Source organism: Protopterus annectens, chromosome 2.part1 (genome assembly GCF_019279795.1).
Source record: "Protopterus annectens isolate FY-2018-M chromosome 2.part1, PAN1.0, whole genome shotgun sequence".
In the NCBI taxonomy this organism is placed as follows: Eukaryota; Metazoa; Chordata; order Ceratodontiformes; family Protopteridae; genus Protopterus; species Protopterus annectens.
The window spans coordinates 1,176,552,586-1,176,575,499 of record NC_056729.1 but is presented as its reverse complement, the minus strand read 5'-3'; the positions used below and the strand labels follow the sequence as shown (position 1 = coordinate 1,176,575,499).

Sequence of the window (22,914 nt, the reverse complement as noted above, 5' to 3'; positions counted from 1 at the left end):
CAACCTAACTATTAAAAACATTTTAAATGGATTCAATATGTTACAAAACTTCTAATCTCATACATATATATATGTAACATATATACAGGAAAAGGTATGTTTCCTATAACTCTTCACACATGATTTACTAATTTAGTTATATGTTAGTTATAAATTATTTCTTGCTATCCTTTCCTTTCCTTTCCTCATGTCTTTTTTATGTTTTCTTTTTCTTCTCTTTTTTCCTCTCTCTATCTTTCTACTAAGTATATGTTAAAATTATTTATTTGAGATAGTCACTTATACAAACTAATAATATCAAAGTTAAAATGTCCTGTTCTATAACCCTGTAATTTTCAGTTTATTAGTTTCATGCCTATTTATTTAGTTAATTATTTTTTTATTATTAAACTGCTTATTGATATTGCCTAAACTGAACCCTAGTAGCTAGATGCAATATCACTTTGAGTGTAATAGATCTGTATAGTGGCATTCCAATGGTTTTCAGGCTGCATTACTGAAGTGCCCTTAGTAACTATGAATGGTTTCCGTTTTCAAGTTAAGGAATGCAACTGAGGACTGACAGTTAAAATTATTGAATTTGTTCATAGCTGACATGACTGAAGTTGTGTAGAAGGGGACTCGTTTTGAGTTCCAGTCATATCACAATGAAGATTTTCTTACAATCTAGTCCTGGAGTTTATCTTGCTTACCGCCAGGTAATTGCAAAGAAAATATGTTATTATGGCTGATCAGCATTGGTTGTTTCAGGCTGTTTTGTTTTAGCCTATGTGCATATAAAACATCTAACATTTTTAAATCTGCTAGTTTATTACCATTGCATGTGCAAAAGTGCTATACTGGTTAGAAGGTAACATACTTTGAGGGGGCATAGTATAAAATCTATTGAGTTGGTGAGATTGAGTATCCTTCCTTTGGATGATGCATCAGAGTGATGTATGGGAGCGGCAATCTTGCGAGCTACAAACATGTACTGACTGCATATAATCCTGTACTCACTACAGCATATAAACACCAGCCTTCTCTTCCCAGGCATTGACAACTATTACTTACCACCAGACCTGTTGTTTGTGAAGTTAACTACGAGGTCAAATCACTTAATCCTCACCTCTCTATTTTAACCTTTGTCTCACTGCCCACTATTCACTACATAGATTATGCATTCTGCAATCATTTTACACTCAGATGCTGTTTCATAAAAATCTTAAGCCCTATATGTACTTCTAAAGAGCAATGCTGTGAACACTGATATCTGGATTCTGGCAAAGAACATATTTATCACTCCAGAATCACTGACGGAGAACTGTTACATCCCACAATTTTTATGTTACCTAAAATCTTGTCAGGTCATTGTTGTGCCTCCTGCTGCAAGGGTCGTGTGTTGCGTTACAATTAACAGACAAAACTGACACTAAAAACGAAACTCAGTTTTTTCAGAAAACAAAATTTCTTATGATAATTATACCAAAAAGGTAGTTTTGATAACAAAAACTAAAACCATGAGTAAAAAGGTCACACAGGAAAACCAATTGATTAAAAAACACAAAAAAACTAGCAAAGCTAGACTTTCCACTGTGTGATACCTTAAATATCTTGTATCTCACTCTATCCCTCTATTCATTACTTTACATCACTTTACTTCACTGCCTACTATCTCTACTATCAAGGATCTTACCTCCTACCCTTTCCCTACCTACACTTACCTTAGCAATCAGCTCTGCACTGATTGTTCTCCTTGGGGTCACTCCATCAGTGGCTCTACCCGCTCCGTTCGCCCTGCGGGCTCACTCCGCTCCCTTACCCTGCCCCCAATTCACACCCGCCCTCAGTGCTTCTAGATTTATACACACTAGCCACACCTCCAACCCTGCAACCAATTACATGGTCCCACCCCTTAAAGTAATAATACCCACTTCCCGATAATCATCACCACATTTAACTATCACTACTTCTTCCTGCATATTACCATATATTTAATTCTTCTACAATGTCATCCTCAACTACCCTAACACACTACAAACCCTTACTTTTTCTCCCACTCCTAACTATTCTAACTATAACTTACCTACTTACCTTCTATGAACACCTTAACTGTCTAGGACTTCATAACCACACAAAGCAAACCTCAACACCAACAATATTAATCCATCACAGCCATACTTACACATACTGCCCACCAAAGTATTTACTAGCTAAATTTCACAGACTCAGTCATATTAAATACCACAACCCAAAAACCAAGAAATGCCAGGACCTAATATGTAAATTCTTAAAACACCCTTTGAAAATACAAGCCCACTCCCTAATTGATGACGATATACATCCTAATCTAGGCCCAAACTCTACCATAACTGCTGAGCTACAGTCACCAACTCTTAATAATATGCAATTGCTTACCAGACCCCCCACGTCCCTCCTAATAGCCCATCTCAATATTCGCAGCATTAATAATAAAGTTGCCCACCTACACGCCCTCATAGATGTATATTCATTTGACATCCTCTGTCTTACTGAAACTTGGCTCAAGCCAACAATGCAAGACAATGTGGTTATTCCTCCTGGCTATAATATCCTGAGATTAGATTGTAATTCTAAAAAGGGTGGAGGAGTAGCTATACTATACAAATCTGGATTACAAGTAACCACTATAGACTCCATACCTCCACAAACTTATTTCCAAAATTCAGCTTAACAAATGCAAATCCATATATATCATCTGTATCTACCTCCCCCCAGGCAACAATACTAATACCTTAGAAGCTATTCTAAGTTGGCTTTCCACCAACTACCCACAGGAAACTATAGTACTTGGCGACGTTAAAATTAACTGGAAGGGTTGTACATCTGATCAACCTGCTACTCATATAAACCTTTATGGTTTGACTCAAACTATCACATCCCCCACCAGAACCAATAAACAAAACAATGAAAGTACCCTTGATTGGATTCTCACTAATACTAATCACCAAACTTACAAAGTAGGTACCCTCCTTGAAGACATAAGTGACCACTCTCTCACCTTCTTAATCAGATATAAGACTGATATTGCTAACCAAACCATTTATGAGACAATAAGGACTAACAAAAATGTTAACCCCGACAACTTTCAAAAAGAACTTATATCTTGTGGCTAGTCACCTCTGAAATACCTACCATTAGATGATGCAGTCACATACTTTAATTCTAAATTCTTAACCACTCTAGATTGCCATGCCCCTATGCGCTCAATTAGAATAAGGACTAAACCTGCCCTGTGGCTTTCCAAAACTACCAAACAAAAAATACTTCAAAGAAATAAGCTCTGGGCTAGCTGGCGTACAACAAAAAGCCCTTCAGATCAATTAAAGTTCAGACAGTTAAGAAATGAAACAAAGAAAGCCATATTGTCAGACGAAAGAAACTTCTACTGTCATCTTCAACAAACCAACCAAAATAAACCTCAAAAATTCTAGTCAGGCTTCAATAAACTCTTACACCCGGGTCATTCAGTCACTCCCATTCCCTCAGGCTCTGATCACAGCAATCCCATACAAATAGCCAATTCTTTTAACACATTTATTACAGAGGCCATACAATCTCTAGCTAATCAGTTATCCCCTGACACCAGATCTTCCTCATCAAATACCTCCAACAGCCCACCACTATTTCATTTTCAACCTGTTCCTACATCCTTTGTCTGCACCCTCATTCAGAAACTTAAACCCACCACTCTCTCTGCATATCTACTACCCACTGAATACCTGCAAAAAGTTACAAAAGCTATAGCCTACCCCATATCCATCCTCATTAATAGAACCATTACTGAAGGTACCATCCCATCAATCTGGAAAGTTTCACATATTATCCCCCTGCATAAAGGTGGCAATTCCAAAGATTTATCTAACTATAGGCCTATAGCCATACCATCCCCACTGGCAGAAATCATGGAAAAATGTATTCATAGGCACCTTTTAAACTACCTACTAGAAAACAACTTATTAGCCACCTGCCAACATGGCTTCAGACCATTTCAGAGCACCACCTCTGCTCTCTTATCCTTTGCTGATTACATTAATAGAAATCGAGATAGTGACATTCTATCCTTTGCCCTCTTTATTGATCTGTCAAAAGCCTTTGACGTGGTTAATCACAACCTCCTCATAAACCTACTCAAAAACTTGTCATTGGATGTTCTTGCTATATGGTGGTTCCAATTCTACTTAAATAACAGGAAATAGGCTGTACTATGGTAAAATAACCTATCCTCCCACCTCCCAGTTGCCCTTGGTGTCCCACAAGGCTCCATACTGGGTCCTCACCTCTTCTCTATCTTTACAAATGACCTATTTTTGTAATACCACAAGCTACCTATATCCAATATGCAGACGACTCCACACTAATATGTTCTGCCACTTCTCCATCCAAACTTCAGTCCCTAACCCAAAACATCTTTAGCACAATAGAAAATTGGCTTCTACACCGATGTCTCATCCTGAACTCTCTAAAAAAACAAAAATGCTACTATTCACACCCACCCGTAGGGGCACCCCACTAAACTTTACTGTTACATCTAGCAATGGAACTATAATATCTCCTAATCCTACCACAAAACTACTTGGGGTACTAATAGACAATAACCTCACCTTTGAGCCTCACATCAACAACACCATAAAAACAGTAAACAAAAAATTAGGACCCTCTACAGGATCAAACCCTTTCTGACTCCATTAGCCAGGACCACTATCGCCCATACCCACTTAATCTCAACCCTACTATACGCCTCCCCTATCTACACTAAACTAAGTAAAAGCAATCTGAACAAACTGGTTATTTCCTACAACAATATTGCCAGATTTGCAACTGGGTCAACCTATAGAACCCATCATTGTAACAATCTTAAGCAACTAGATTGGTTAGAATTGTCAAATCTAATACTTTTGAATCAACTAATAGTTGCCCATAAGATCTTGTATCAACCAGCAAATACACCAATACTCACTAACCTTATTACCCCCTATAATAATCTCAAGACCCTACGCTCATCAAACAAACTATTATTACAAATACCTAAGACCAGTAATGGAGCTGGTGACTCATTGTTCTCTACTACAGTGGGTAAAACCTGGAACACGCTCCCTAATCACCTAAACTCCCTAACCTCAGTTGCCCTATTTAAAAGCAAACTGAAACCTTACCTTAAATCACATTGGTTATGCCCCTGTGCTAACCCAGACTAACTTCCTACATCGCCTCTGGACACTAATCTTCCTACTGGCATAAGCTTGCTTACTTAACTAACAGTATTTGATTTGTGTGTGTAATGAAACTTCAAGAGTGTAACTGAACATACTTTGTATGCATATCCATAGCTGGTATGTACTATGATTATTTTTATTTATTTTTTCCTGATTAAGATATTATATGCAATGATATGTTATGATTGACAAAACCTTGTATTGTACTGGTGTTTTTTGTATATTTTACTCTGTCTCCTTTTCTCCCCAGGCCTCCACTGAAAATGGACATATATCCAGTTGGACTAGCCCAGTCAACAAATGTAAAATAAATAAATAAATAATTAAAAATAGTAGGACGCTTATTTTCCTCCCAGGAAGATAGATGACAGTTGAGTGGTGTTTTGGGCAGGGCTTGTTACTGCATTTGATATCTTTACTTTCAGGATTAATTTGTAAAGTTGTTCATAGCAGAGATGGCAAGTAATGTTATCTTCTTAGCAATGCCTTCTTGTACCTCCTAAAATGATAACACTTTGTGTGCGGCTTTGTTTTGCTCACAATGTCATAATGCATTTTTAAATCCACTAATGCTGGGTTGTGGGCACAGCTTTTGTAGAACTTATGTGCAGAAACATTGGGCCTGAAACGAAGAGTCCCGCTGTCCAAACTGCATAGTGCTGTGTGCAGACAGAAAGTATACTGAGAACAAGGTAAAAAGTGGAATATTCATAATGTAAGCAGATCCTAACATGCTGCAGCCATGGGTAGTGAGATGCTTGCGAAAGATGAGAAACAGAAGGAAAGGTTGAGGGGAAAACTGTAAAATGGGCCGTTTTCTCACAGTAAAGTGTTTGAGCGGGAATTATGAACTCATGAATTTTTAAATGAAGATTTCAAAGACTGCAGGTCACATGAGCTAGGTAATCAGTTTTCAGCTTTCTCTGCAACTGTTGAGTATGTTTAATGCTGCCATAGCAAAGAGTAGGAAAGGAATTGATTGGCTGTTGGTTTACTTGTAGTCTATAGAAGCACAAACACATTTTACTTACGGAAACAAATTAGAAACCCTTTATTTAGTTATATCCCTTATATGGGAACATAAAGCTAAAACAGTTTGATGTTTGAAGTATATTTTAACCAAATATAACATTAAAGTAAACTAAGCACCTAGAATGCTATAAGCACCTGATAGTCATATATACTGAACTGTTATGCCTTACAGCACTTTGTTAATATAATTACATACACTTCCTCTGAAAACCTTCTATAACATAACTATACATACCTACTAAAGCACAATAAGATTATTGGTTATATTTATGTTATAAGATCATTTTAAAGTCTCATTTACCTTTAACGAACAGTATTTGAAAGTGTATGCTTGTCTGTTACAGGAAGTGATAATCATCAAAAATATAGGTTATTTGTTGCAAGCCTCTGTGATTAAGGCTTTAAATTGCTTGTGTGTTTCAAACAAGTGACTATTATATCCAATATGGAAAGATATGTTGATACAAATAAGTTGAATAAGTTTAATAATCAGTATAAATCAACTGCATATGCTTTTTATGTATAGATGGTAATTATATAGTAGTTAATTCATATAAAATAATACCTTCTACAACTGAATGTTTTAAAATCAAAATAATAGTAGTTGTAATAGACTTCTTTAGTATTTAAAAGTGTATATGGAGCTCAAGTGAATGGGAAAAGGAAGTTAGAGTGTTAGTTCATCAGATGTATCTATCTGTTGGACTAGGAATGTATTTCATTCCTTGTTGGATAGGGATTAATGATCAAACTACTTTAATTTTACTATTTACTTTAGTTTTTAGGATGTTAATTAGTTTCATCAAGCCTGACTTATACTTGTTGAGTACTTTAGTGATAACATGCTTCACTGAGATAGATGATTGTGTACAAATTAATAATATTTTAATATTAGAGGAGGGGATAATTCCAGGTAAGTTTAATGGCACTTTAAATGCTTTTTCAAAATAATCTGATATGGATTTTTCTTTATCTTTAAACATTAATGGTCTAAATACTCCAAATAAAAGATCTAACTTATTAAGATATCTAAAGTTAAATAGAACTCAAATAATTCTTTTACAGGAAACTCACTTCAAAAGCAATGATAATTTCATATGGAACCTAAGTGATTATATGACCTTAGCATGCTCCAAATGTAAAATGAAGAAGAGGGGAGTAATAATTTTATGGAGAAAGAATTCCTTAAACCCTGAAAAAATACACAAATATGTAGACAATGATGGTCATATAGCTATAGTCATCCTGAAGTTTAATAATAGGTTGTGGACACTAGTAAGCTTATACTGGTTTCCTGGTATTGGGATGGGAACAGTTAAATAACATCTGGATCAAATTACAAATATATCCAAAGGTAATTTAGTAATAGAGGGGATTTTAATTGTATTACTGATACTTTTGAAACCACTAATAAAAAATCTCCACATTTAACAGCTACTACAAAACTATTAAAAAGATGGACTGAATCTTTAAAATTGAAAGTTACCTTTAATGCTTTAGATAGCAATTCATTGTTATTCTCTCACCAAGATTATAGATTTGGTACTCAAACCAGAATTGATAAACTATACGTTTCTCAGGATCTTCAAACAAAAGTTACTTCTTTCACAATAATCCCATGTCCTCTTTCAAACCACAATTCGTTAGTCCTAAAAATGCAAATAGATTTTAAACCACTAACATTCATTTCTAGAATTCACTCATACATTACAAAAATCAAAGAATTTAAGCAATGGTTAGTGAATGAACTTAATTTCTTTTTAGGCATAAATTACAACTCAGAAGTGAATATAGTAATGGTTTGGGATTCATTAAAAGCTTATATTTGTGGAAAAGTGATTGCTTGGTACAAAAATAAGCTCAAAGAATGGGAATTTGAACTACAATAACTACAAAGAAAACTTACATTATATAAATCTAAAAAAACTTTTAATTTGATTGAGAATAAGAAGACAATAGAAGACTTAAACAAAAGATATAACAAGATATTAAATCATAAAACTAATTTAGCCATGGAGAGGTTAAAAATAAATTTCTTTTCCACTTCTCCAAAACACTTACATAATTTATCTTTTAAAGTTAAAATGCAATCTAAAGCTAATTCCATTGTTAATATCTTACATGAAGAAAAAGGTAAGAAAATTTCGGAAATAGGAAATATAGTAGATGCTTTCAAGTGTCATTACAGAAATCATTATAAAAGTAAGAATACTATAACAGAACATTCCATTTTAGAAAATATGATCTCATATATTAAATCAATCCCTGAAAGCTTACAAAAGGAATTACAAAAACCCATTACACATAAAGAAGTTATTGATACAATCAAAGAAAGTAAAACTGGTAAATCTCCTGGAATAGATGGTTTAATCACAGAAATTTACAAATTATTTTCCAAATATATAACTTCATTGTTACATAAAACACTTATTGAAATTCAGACTCATGCAATAATCCCCCCTTCATGGAGATACTCTTTAATCATATCCATTTTAAAAGAAAATAAGGATGCTAGCCATTGCAGTTTATATAGGCCTATTTCATTATTAAATAATGATTATAAAATATTTATGTCTATACTGGTAAATAGAATAAAAAAAATCAAATGTATGAAATAATCAACTATGACAAAACTGTGTTTTTTCAAAATAGACATGCTCACGACAACATTAAAATAATATTGACATTAATTGATTATTTAAACAAAGAAAAAATAGAAGCCTTAATAACTGGACTAGATATTGAAAAAGCATTTGATTCCTTAAATTGGAATTATTTAATTAAAATCTTAGAAGCTTATGATATTCCTATCTTCTTTATTACATTTATTAAAAAGGTTTATGAAAACAACTTAGCTTATGTTAAAATAGGACCTTTTCCTTCAGAGGCTATACAAATTACGAATAGAATTATTGGCTATAGTAATACAAAATAACCCTAAGATAAAAGGTTTAAATATATTTGGACAATATAGCTCTAAGATTATGCTCTTCACTGATGATGTACTTCTTACACTATTGAATTCAAAAGAAGCTTTAGATGAACTAGATAATCTGATAGAGAAATGTCATAAGATCTCAGGACTCCATTTTAATAACCAAAAATCTAAATATTTATTACTAAGTAAAAAGAATGATATTCAAATAGACAAGAATCATATCATAGGAAAACAAGTCACAACAATGATATACCTGGGATAGACCTGTGTGAGACTATACAAGATATATTGAATATTAATTATAGAAGGGTCATGGGTACAATAGATACTCTAGTGTGTAAATATAACTTATTCATAGTTTTTGAAGATAGACTACAGCTGATTAAAATGGTTCTTCCTCCTAAAATTTTGTATGTTGTACAAGCCACTTTGTTAATTCCTGAGAAATCCTGTCTTAAGAAAATAACATCAATATTGCTAAGATTCTTATGGTATCCTAAAAGAAACAAAATTGCATATGCCCATCATACCAGACAATGGGATCAGGCAGGAATACATTTCCCAGACACTGAATCCTATATAAGAGCTACTTTACTTAAAACTGTGATTGAATGGATCAATCCTAGTTATATATCCAACTGGAAATTGTTACATACAACTATAATAATAAATGAAAACAATTTACTTAAAAATAATATTACTATAGATAAGGATAATATATTATGGTACTCATTGAGCTTAAATTTACAATACTATATAACTAAACTAACTAGGTCAAATTTAATAAATCATTTATTTCATCACTTTAGGAAATTTATTAATATGAATATGGATTTAAAGCTTTGGTTTGCAACATTAATTCCCTTCAGCATTACTAAAAACTTTCCAGATAGAATTCATAGGGATATATTCTGCTCTTGGGAACAGAAAAATCTAATTTGCTGACTGCATTGTATAAAAAAATCATCAAGCTTTAGATATACAATATATGTTGTCAACTTATAAAGTGAATTCTCATGAATGGTTAATTCTTTAGAATATATTGACATACTCCAAGGATCTATGTAGGATAACAAATAATTCTTCTTTCTCAACTCCACCTAAACTTATAATCAGACTGTTTGAAATTATATATAATAATAAGAATATGAAAAATGGAACTTCATACTTATATAATCTAATAAAAAACTACAAAACATTACTCAAACCAGCATATTTTCAGTTTATTACTAAAGGATATTCGATTCAATTAACCCCAGAAAATAAATCAAACTTACTACTTTCAGTAAAATTGACTTCTTGTTCTCATTATTGGAGAATATTTACCTGGAAATTCCTCCATAGATCCTTCTTAACTCCTGATAAAGTTTCAAAAATCAATCCCTCTAGTAACAGGTTATGCTGGAGATGTCAACAGATTGATAAAGCTGATTGGTCTCACATTTTCTATGAATGTATAAAAATTAAACCGTTTTGGGAAAATATTAATAATGATGTTTTTTTTAATAAAATTAACCTCTATATACTTTGGACTATACTAGCTATAGCTAGGAAATGCATAACAAAGAGATGGAATTCTACCACAGTACCTAGCAGAGAAATTTCCTGTGTCTATTGAAGAAGACGGCATTATTGGAAGTTAAAACCAAAGAATTAAGAATGTTTCCTATGCCATTAACTAATAATCCATGGAAAAAAGTTTTGACATTGATTGACACTTTACAAATGGATCTAACCTCCTCTTGAAACAAATACTTCTTAAGTTAAATTTAACTATTTCTGTATAACATGTTATCACTCAATTTAAACATGTCAGGCTGAATGTAAATTTGTATATAGTTAACTATTATCTAATTTGACTGTAAATTGTAATAAGTATTCATTTATTGTTTATTTCATATTCAAAATAAAAATCATTTGAGTAAAAAATAGTGTAGTGAAAGCATTGATCCGTTTGTTACAATATTTGTCTTGCTAAAGCATTATTTTTATCCTGTTTGCTGATGGCATACTGATACTCATAGATCCTTTATTTAAAATGCCTCTCCATCTTTCCAATGTAGAATATGGGGCATTGTTGACATCTTGCTAGATAGATAACTCCCTTTGTGTTACAATCATATTTCCCTGGCAAGGTAAATTTCATGTTTCCTATATTCACTGAGCAGGTTATTTCTACGTATTTACACATAGAGCATCTGCCACACATTTTCATGCCCTTATTGGGAATGTAGGGCCTTATTTCTTTATTTAATAATGATTTCAAGTTAAAACCCTTTCTAAAATGATCCTTGGTTCTAGTCCAAGTTTGTTTCTTAAATTACTGTCATCATTTATCAGGGCCCAATTTTTACTTAATATGTTCCTGAGGTTGATGGCATCAGTTGAAAAAGTTGTTAGAAATCTGATTTTACAATCAATGTTCTCTGCAGTTTCACCCCTCCCACTAGGAATAATCCTTGAAATTATTCTCTCCTCAGGTGAAACTAACCCTTTATTCAATATAGGTAAGAAATGTCCTGATTTTCTTTTCGTCCAACCTCATTAATGATCTCATCCAGCAAAAAATAGGTGTAACCTCTTCTAAAAAACATCCCTTTTAAATGATCACACTAGATGTTGAAATCTGAATCCAGAGTTGTCATTCTGGCTGCTCTGACCATCTGGCCTTTTACCACAGCCTTTTTCTGGTGAAAGGGGTGATTGCTGCTGAAGTGGAGGAAGTCATTTGAATATGTTGGCTTTCGGTAAATTTTAGCTATATAACTACTATTGTTTGTATATTTTGATAACCAGACATCCAAATATGGGATTGCTTGAGTCTCAAAGTGAAATGTGAAATCCAAAAAATGTGTCATGTTATATAAGACTTGCATGAATTCTGTGACATCTCCTAAGTCCCCCTCATATAGTAGAAACATATTGTCCAGGTACCTGGTGTACCAACGGACTCTCTTGCTGTAAATTTCATGTTGGAAAAATATCTGTTTTTCCCAATGGGCCATGACACAATTGGCAAAGGCTCCACGATAAGGTGAGCCCATCACCACCCCTGTTTTTTGAAGGAACAGATCTCCATCAAAGTAGAAATAATTATTAGTAAGAATTAACTCCAATAGGTGTAAAATCAAATCTATTTCATCCCCCAGTGCTCCCTTACCTAACAGGAATTCCCTTGTTCTTTCCATCCCTAGCTCTTGTGGGATGACCGTATAGAGTTCCTTGACATCTAGTTTCAAAAAATATACTCTTGATTGAATTCTAAATTGTTCATAGATTCTAAAAAACTCCAAGAGTCCTTACGCATTTGGACCTCTGTCTCAAGATGTTTTTTTAATTTCTGGTCCACAAACTTGCAAAAGCATATGAGATGGAATTCCTACCATCGATAATAGGTCTAAATGGTGGCTTATGGATACCTTTGTGTATCTTGGGAATTCCAAATAAAATGGGTGTAACAGGTGCTGTCATGTCTAAATAGTTAAGTGTGTTTACATCTATGTAACCTTCAAGGAACAAATCATTAATAGAATTTCTAACATTTTGATATGCCTTGTTCATTTCATTCAGTGAGACATGCTCATATACCTCATTCTCAGGTGTGGCTCTAATTTTAATCTTGTAATCCTCTTCATACATCAAAACAAGCCCCTCACCTTTGTCAGGTCACATGACTCTAACCCCTATCATTCCCAGATCAAGCAAATCATTAAGCTCTGCTGTTGTTATATTCCTGTTCTTAAAACACTTCCACATAGACGTATTCAGCAAAAATCTACTGTCAGCCTCGCATATTTTCTCAAATAAATTAATGGTCGTCTGAAGTGGGGGATTAAAAACACTAGATTCTGTGAGTTCAGGAAATGTAGACAAAGTATTTCCAAAAAGCAATTGCAAATTCAATTTTCGGCAAAAAAGTTTTAAATCGAGCAAACATCTTGCTGAGTTAGCCCTCATAGAAGGCACAAATGTCAATCCCTTTGATAAAGTCTCGACCAAGGCAGGTTTAATAACAAAATCAGTATAGTTATAAATTATAAAGTCACCTTTTGTGTTTTTGCAGACACTGACATGGTGAACTGCCTCATCCATTCCAACAATAATGCCCTAGTCTGCTACCTCCTCCATCAATTCTGCCTCCTGGACCTCTGGTTGTGTCGATTGTTGCCTTGGGCTGAGTTTGAAGGCTGTTACTGACCCCTCTGAAAATCCTGTGGCTAATATCCGCCATTATATTTATGTGTTCTGTTTCTTAGTCAGCTGTTCTGATTGCTGGGGATGTCTACTACTTCCTCTTGTATTTTGTTACCTGTAAAGCTTTCAGTTATGGTGTTAGATACTAAGTTAACACCATTGTTGTTTAACTTGTTTGTTTGCTGAAAAAGGGGTGGAGGTGGGTATGCTATACCCTGTTCATATTCTTTCCTATCCTTTTCAAGTTTTTTGATTTTACCCCCTCTCAGTTTATCAATGGTAGTGTCTATGCTACTGTAAATGTGGCAAAATCGTACTTGTACCTTAAAAAGTTAACATCCAACTTAATATTCTGTTCCAAGGCACCAAGTTTAAGTTTTCAAAACATCCATTTGTGTCGAGTAGTGTTTAATCCGGATTTCTAAAAACTCAATTCCCTGGCAATCAAACAGTCTCAATAAATGTAAATGAAAGGGTGAGTTCAGGATTAGACCAGTAGGATATCGCCACTAAGACCTCATAGAATGTGCTGTGTTTAAATAAATTCCCTGAGGTAAGCGACTTCAAGTTGAAGCTTTTTATACTTTATCAGCTTTGAATCAGTCTTTTAAATTAGAAATGATGACATTTTTCCTTAACTCAGAAGCTGTAGTTTAGTTAAGCACTGTCCCATCAGTTTGCAGAGTGAAAAATGGAGAATTAGCATTAAGCCAGTCATTTAGGAAAGGGATACTACCAGGAATATTATGCCCAAGATTATTATTACTGTTAGCCATGCCATTAACTCTTCCAGATGAAACCCCTTATTGTACATTTTGAGAGTTTATAAGGGGTCTAGAAGAAACAGTAGTAAGAAATACATTACCTTGGCTAATACTGTTTTCCTGGCTTAGAGTGCTTACACTTGAGAGATGGCCACTGCCAGAAGAAAAAGAATGGACTTCATTCGAAGTAATTCTTTTGGCCAAGTCATCAACCCGGTTGGTTAACTGCTGAATTAGTTGTGTTACCATCCCAATGGAGTTCCTGTCCCCCATAGAGGCATTGTTTTGGGAGAACAGTGAAGAAGAGTTAGCATTTTCTTCAGGTTCCATGACACACAAACAACTTAGAAAAATGAATACCACAAACAGCTGAATAAAATACCAGAAATAAATGCCAGCTCAAAATCCACAATTTATTGTTAGCACTTTTGTTCGCTCACAATGAAGGAACTTCTTCAGACATCAAAGCACAGTACTGAACAATTTAAATAACACAGTTAATTATGACCTCTCCCAAGCACAAATACAACCCCTAAAAACATTTAAAGAAATATATACAATACATGAGAATGTGAGAATGCATGTATTAAAAAAAAAAAAAAATATATATATATATATATATATATATATATATATATATATATATATGTATATATATATATATATATATATATATGTACATTAAAATTCACATACTGAAAACAATAAATAAAAAACATTTATATCACTGTCAATATTTTTATCTGGTTAACAATTTTAATTTTATGACACATTTTAAAGAACAAGTATCATTTATGCCAGGGAAGGAAAAAGCATTAGTCTTCAATTACCAAAATAACTCCCTATCCTCAAGTCTTAATGACCATGGTCCCCCCCTTGGGCTAACTTCTACTTTTTCAATAATAGTGTTGCGAAAGCATTGATCAGCTTGTTCAATATTTGTCTTGCTAAAGCATTATTTTTATCCTGTTTGCTGATGGCATACTGATGCTCATAGATCCTTTGTTTAAAATGCCTCTCTGTCTTTCCAATGTAGAATATGGAGCATTGTTGGCATCTTGCTAGATAGATAACACCCTTTGTGTTACAATCATATTTTCCTGCCAAGGTAAATTTCATGTTTCCTATATTCACTGAGCAGGTTATTTCTATGTATTTACATGTAGAGCATCTGCCACACATTTTCATGCCCTTATTGGCAATGCAGGGCCTTATTTATTTATTTAATAATGATTTCAAGTTAAAACCCTTTCTAAAAATGATCCTTGGTTCTAGTCCAAGTTTGTTCCTTAAATTACTGTCATCATTTATCGGGGCCCAATTTTTACTTAATATGTTACTGAGGTCGATGGCATCAGTTGAAAAAGTTTTTAAAAAGCTGATTTTATAATCAGTTTTCTCTGTAGTTTCACCCCTCCCACTGGGAATAATCCTTGAAATTATTCTCTCCTCAGGTGAAACTAACCCTTTATTCAATATTGGTAATAAATGTGCTGATTCTCTTTTCCTCCCAACCTGAGTAATTATCTCTTTCAGCAAAAAAGAGGTGTAACCTCTCTTAAAAAACATCCCTTTTAAACTATCACACTAGATGTTGAAATATGAATTCAGAGTTGTCATTCTGGCTGCTCTGACATTCTGGCCTTTTACCACAGCCTTTTTCTGGTGAAAGGGGTGGTTGTTGCTGAAGTGGAGGAAGTCATTTGAATATGTTGGCAAATTTTAGCTATACACCTACTACTGTTTGTGTTTTTTGATAACCAGACATCCAAATATGGGATTGCTGGAGTCTCAAAGTGAAATGTGAAATCCAAAAAATGTGTCATGTTACATAAGACTTTCATGAATTCTGTGACATCTCCTAAGTTCACCTCATATAGTAGAAACATATCCTGGTGTACCAACAGACTCTCTTGCTGTAAGATTCATGTTGGAAAAATATCTGTTTTTCTCAATAGGCCATGACACAATTGGTGAAGGCTCCCCCACAAGGTGAGCCCATCACCACCCCTGTTTTTTGAAGGAACAGATCTCCATCAAAGTAGAAATAATTATTAGCAAGAATTAACTCCAATAGGTGTAAAATCAAATCTATTTCATCCCCCAGTGCTCCCTTACCCAACAGGAATTCCCTTGTTCTTTCCATTCCTAGCTCATGTAGAATGACTGTATAGAGGTCCTTGACATCTAGTTTCAAAAAAATTATACTCTTGGTTGAATTCTAAATTGTTCATAGATTCTAAAAAACTCCAAGAGTCCTTACATATTTGGACCTCTATCTCAAGATATTTCTTTAATTTCTGGTCCACAAACTTGCAAAAACATATGAGATGGAATTCCTACTGTCGATAATAGGTTTAAATGGTGGCTTATGGTTGGGTGTAACAGGTGCTGTCTTGTCTAAATAGTTACGAAAAATAAAGTACAGGTCACCGCTGAAATATTCTTTATGGAATCTCCTTTATTAAAAGTAAGCGCTTTCGGAATAATCCTTCATCAGACATAATTCAAAATAACAAAAGTAGCCATATTTAAAACACAGATCATCCAATCACTTACTCCTAAAAGCCCGCCTTTTTTGTAAAGCAGGTTTAATTGGTAAAACATCATTAAGACCAGGTGGTCTATGTGCTCTTAAATCCACTATCCACTTGGATTCAGCTAATGCTGTTCTATGCTGTATATCCCCCCCCCCTCTCATTGGTGGCAATGTTTACAATGCATCTGAACTTAAAAGTGTGTGTGGGATTAATCTCTATATGTCTGAATAAAGCATTGCTCACTTGACATGTTCTAATGTTGCTAATATGCTGTAAAATCCGAACCTTCAGCATGTTATTTGTCATACCTACATAAAAACTTTCACATTGTTCACAATTGGCCATATATACTAAGTGTTTTGTCCTGCAAGTAGCCCTCCCTTTAAATATAAAAGTTTGTGTCTTATCAGGATGTTTATATTCAGTATCGCTATTGATGTATTGACAAGCCTTGCAGTTGCCACAGGGGTATGTGCCTGCTCTAATATCTACTATAGGTCTCCTATTCAAATATGTCTCCTTACATAACAGGTCCTTAAGATTGTTGTTTCTCCTATAATTAAACATAGGACATTCTGCCACTACGTCCTTAAGACTAATATCACTTCTTAGTATATTCCAATTGTTCTGAACTATATTACATATGTCTTTAATATTACTACCATATGTAAATAGTATTTTAGGTTGTTCCTTCCTGCTACTGCATAATCCTGTATCTATTAGTCTGCCACTAACAGGGCCTTGCATCCATGGTCTATTCTTTGTCTTCCTATGTAATACATTGTTACTAACCGCCTTACTAACCATGTTACTCTCATAGCCCCTATCCAAAAAATGTCCACTCAGCCTGGAAAGTTCCTCATCACAATAAGTATCTTCAGAACATACCCTGGATATCCTACCCACTTGTCTCTTGACAATATTGGGAAAGATATGCCTCGGGTGCATGCTGTCGTAGGATAGCAATGCATTTTGCCAACATTATTTCCTATGCAATTTCGAGGTGAAACCAAGGTTACTCTGTTCCACACAAACATCCAGGAACTCTATCTGAGTAAAAGAAGTTTTGGCACTAAAGGTCAAAAAAGTGGTGGTGGTGTGGAGAAAGGCTAAAAACCTCTCAAAAGTAGAAGTATCCCCATCCCACAAAATAAAAACGTCATCCACAAATCTGACATATAAAACTATGTACTTATTCCATTCCTGATTATTAAGAATTTCCTTGGTTTCCCATTTAGACATAACCAAATTTGCATATGTATTAGCACAGGGGGTGCCCATAGCTACCCCCTGTGCTTGTCTGTATATGGACCCTGGTCCTATAAAGACATTGTTATTCAATACCAAAGCTAGTAAATTCTCCACCACCAGTCGCTTATGTTCAGTTGCTCCTAGTCTACTAATTACTTCACCCACTGCTGTTATCCCATATTGTTGTTCAATAACAGTAAACAAACTGTTAACGTCCAGTGTAGCCATCAATAATCCACCTTGTTTGGGCTTGGTAGCCGCAGCTAATAGCCCCAATAAATGCCCTGTATCTCTTAGAATGTTATCTATCTGTTCTAAATATGGTTTGAGTGTGAACTCCAACCATATAGAAATATTCTCAGTGACCCACCCTCTCCCCGAAACCGTGGAATGCACTTCACTCTACATGTTACCTACTTTCACATCTAACTTCTCTAGTGCACACTGCAGTGTTTAGGATAAACCACTTTTTCATCTTACCTTTAAGCAACCCTGTGACTAGCACTTGCTCTAATACCCACTGGAAAGCACTAGGAAGCCTTAAACTGATACAAGCACTAAACTCTCCTTATTAATAAGGAGAAATTAATCATAAGCACTAAACAGCCTATAATTGCAAAGTACCTTGTTAAGGGAAGGGAAAACAGTTCCTGTACTTTTCAAAAAAAGTGCCAAACCAGGCATGTCAAGGGTCAGCTTCCAGTAATTTATCCTGTCCACCTGGTGAATCTGGGCATACTGGGGCAATGCAGCAATTGCCTCATGTACACAGACAACCTTTTCCTCCTACCACCCAACACTACAACCTGTGAGAGATGCACTTACATAGCCAAACTGGAAGCAAAGCTCTCTCCACCCAAGATTGTGCTAGACAGTCAAGAAAAGAAGGTTAACATCTGCACTACACCTCAAGCAACACATAGCCCTTCTAAACTCACACCACCAACACCCACTGATAGCAACACTAAATCCACATATGCGGAGCCTCTTATCTGTAACCTGCCCAAGCAACAAGGACCTCCAAAGCTGAAACGCAAACAAACACCAATCACAACCAAAGTGTCACATAGCTCACAACACCAGTGTGCCACCCAGCAACAGCTCCTAAGGCAAGACAACGTACCTAACACTTTAGTCATAGGTGACTCTATAGTCAGGCACACTGATGTCCCACTCACCAGGCTGAACAAGGAGAAAATTACAGTCAGCTGCCTGTCGGGTGCCAGGATCTGCCACATAACACATGCACTCAAGTCACTCCACAACAAGTACAAATATGACTCTGTCATTGTCCATGTTGGAATGAATGACTTGAGAAGTACCTCCCTGGACTACATGAAAAGAGACATGGAAGAGCTCTCGGATCGTGTGGCCCAGGCAGGTATGAACCTAGCCCTGAGTAGCATCCTGCCTTCACCCAGAATGATACCACAATATAAGGACAAAATGATTGACTTCAACAATTGGCTAAGCTTCTGGGGTCATCTAAAGGGGATCCAGTATCTGTCTGCCTGGGATGACATGATCGACAGACCACAAAGTTTTGCCAGAGATGGTCTGCACCTGTCGCCCCTGGGATTCTGGTTACTGGCTAAGGCTCTTGCCACCCCTATAGTGCCTTTTTAGGCAAAGTTCAAAGGACATCACCACCGTAACAGGTACAAGCATGCAAAATCTGAAGGTAATGCTACTCAATGCTAGAAGTCTAAACCTCAAAATGCACACTCTTGAGGCACTCCTAAACATGGAGAACATTGATATCTGTGCAGTAACCGAGACCTGGTTCAAGGGTCCAGAGAGCACCCCTGCAATACCAGGCTACAACTCTAACCACACTTTTTGGCCACCAAACCAGGATCAAAACACTAAAGGTTGAGGAGGGTCCATATTCACCAAGGATATTCACACCACCAGGCTAGTTGCCCAACACAATGCATCTGAAATTCTCCAGGTGCAACTAACACTAGGTAAGACTGCAATCCAAATTGTAGCTTGCTACAGATCCCCCACCATGCCCCAAGATTCTCACTACACCTTTCTAAACATACTGGAAAATATTAAGATACAACAAAACACCCTAATACTGGGTGATTTCAACTACCCTGCCATTAACTGGGAAAACTACTCCTGTACCAACACCTTTGCCCGATGGTTCTTGGAATTCATAAATTCAAATGCCCTGGATCAACTAATTCATAGTCACACCAGGGGCTCCCATATCCTAGACCAGGTAATTACCAACATGGGAAATCGATGCTCCACACCTATGGTCACCCCCTTGTTGGTCAGGTCAGACCATAAGCTAATCACCCTTAACATCCACATCCCACCCCCACTCCCCAGTAAGGAAACTCCATAAAAACTTCTCCAAAGAAAACTTCATGCTACTCAAGTCAGAATTGACAAACTTCATGACACCCATACAGACGGGAACTGAAAGTTCGACTGCTGAGTCCTACACTAAGGCACTGTACGAGCACATCCACTCATGCATGAATTGTGCCATCCCAAATAGAAGCAAGATGCTCTCCTTCAATAAAAAGACGTTAATCTGGTGGTCCCCTGCTATAAACAAACTTTACAACAAAAGGAAGAAACTGTTGCAGAAACGAGGAAAATCCCACGATACAAAAAATTCCCTTACCAGCCTCAGTAAGAAGCTGAGATCCCTCGTAAAATCCACCAAAGCTAGTTACGAAAATAAAATTGCCAAAGATTCCAAAGACAACCACAAGGCATTCTATAACTATGTCAAAAGTCTAAATGGCAATGCTCAGATCTGCTCTGAGCTACAACAGAATGGCATTAAATATACTGATCCCAAGGATATTGCCAATATCCTGGCAGATCAATTCACCCCTTAAATGGCCCATCTCAATACTAGAAGATTGCCAAATTCTGGTAATAACGGCCACACAGGTATAAAACACACTCTCCAAAGCTAAGAATACAGCATCCATGGGGCCAGATGACATCCCAGGCTGTGTACTACATGAACTACAAAATGAACTGGCACTGCACCTAAGTGTCATGTTTAATCATACCCTCACGTCAGGCTTCATGCCCACTGAGTGGCGCACAGCTACAGTTATCCCACTCCACAAGGGGGGATCCACCTTGGATCCCAGAAACTACCGCCCCATCAGTCTGACGAGCATCTGCAAGGCCATGGAACGTATTATCATGGAACTTATAATCAAAGATATTGGCAACCTTCAAACACTGGACCCCATGCAGTTTGGGCTCATGAAGGGCCGAGCTTGTCTCCTGAACCTGATTGACTTTTTGAATCAGTCTCCAGAGCCGTGGATGAGGGTAAGGCAGTCCACACAGCCTATCTGGACCCCGCCAAGACCTTTGACACTATTCCCCACTCTGGAATCATAGACAAACTTACTAAGATGGGCATTAATCCCTACATCACTCGGTGGGTTGCCAACTGGCTTACTGACAGAACCCACACTGTAACAGTAGCTGACTCCAAATCCAGCTCCAGACAAGTGAAAATTGGAGTACCTCAGGGTTCAGTCCTGGGACCATTCTTGTTTGGCATCTACTTCTCTGAAGTACAGGCCAACACTAAGGGACTCTGGCTAACACAGTTTGCAAATGACTGCAAACTGGGAGCCATTATTGAATCCCCAAATGATGTGGATACTCTACAAAAGGGCATTACAGAAACAGATGCTTGGTGCCAGAGCCATGGGCTTAAGCTCAATGCCAATAAATATATAGTTATCCCCTTTGGGAAAAAACATGTACCCATGAATTATCACATAGGTGGCAGTACACTAAACACCAAAAGTGTGATAAGAGACTTAGGGACACAGGTGGACAGTGGTTTCACCTTCAATAACCACATTGCCACATCCATCAGGAAATCCTTCTACGTGGCACACCTCATCACTAAAGGCTTTTCATCCAGAAAAAAGGAGGTCATTGTCCCACTGTACTCATCCCTCATTAAACCCATTATAGAATACAACACCCCATTTGGTATGTACCTCTCAAGACATCTGCAACAACTGGAAAGGCTACAGAAATACCTCACTAAAAGAATGACAAGCCTAAAGCAGATGCCCTATGCTGACCACCTTAAAAAACTCCATCTATACTCTGTCGCATATCGTCTACTCAGAGGTGATCTCTGCTTAACATACAAGGCCATGTCAAACCCAATGTTCTTGGACATGCTACACTTAAAGAAATCCCAATCTCTCAGAGCCACATGCTCCAGGGATCTAAATCTTGTCATCACAATAAACAAAACATGCTGGAGTGATAGGTTCCTGACCCAGACTCCCCAGACTCTGGAATAGTCTGCCCATGCATGTCAAGCAGAGTGCCTCCTTGGCCCTCTTCAAAAGGAACCTTGACAATTGGATGGGAGAAAGGAAATTCACCCTGGGAATCACGTCAGTCACACTGCTAGACAGGGGAACAGGGAAGTAAATAGCATGGGAAGAAATAGCTAGGGAATTGTTATGGCTAGGCTTGCATAGGCCCTTGGGCCGATAGCCTAGTACCAACCTATGAAGCTATGTACCTATGAACATATCTATCTACATGTGTATATGTTTTATTTTATATATATATATATATATATATATATATATATATATATATATATATATATATATATATATATATATATTTGTAAATACCAATCATTAGTGATTCCACATTGTTTCTTCCCTATTGATATGTTTGAAAAACAGCAGAAAATCCTACAGCTCAGATGGCTTAGTGGTAAATTTCTGTGACAGTGGCCTACAAGGTCTCGGGTTCAAAGGCTGCTTATTTTGTAGCTGGGCAGAACAGAGGCTAATGCAGACAGAGTGATTAAGGCAGTTTTAAGCAGTTGTAAGTGGGTTTGCATAGGTTTGAGTGATGCTAAGCAATGCCAACATATGGTTAAACTATTACATGCTTAAACTGTTTAGGTTTTGCTTAGCAATACT

The 22,914-nt window shown here is 36.2% G+C and overlaps 1 protein-coding gene across 1 annotated transcript in view; it reads right to left on the bottom strand.

Moving 5' to 3' along the window:
- LOC122794957 (claudin-7-B-like) overlaps window positions 1-22,914 on the bottom strand; it is a 103,361-nt gene that overhangs the window by 521 nt on the left and 79,926 nt on the right. Inside the window, exon 2 of the mRNA XM_044063552.1 lies at window positions 13,514-13,721. Within this exon, the coding sequence (XP_043919487.1) occupies window positions 13,514-13,721 (208 nt within the window). The remainder of the gene's footprint in view (window positions 1-13,513; window positions 13,722-22,914) is intronic.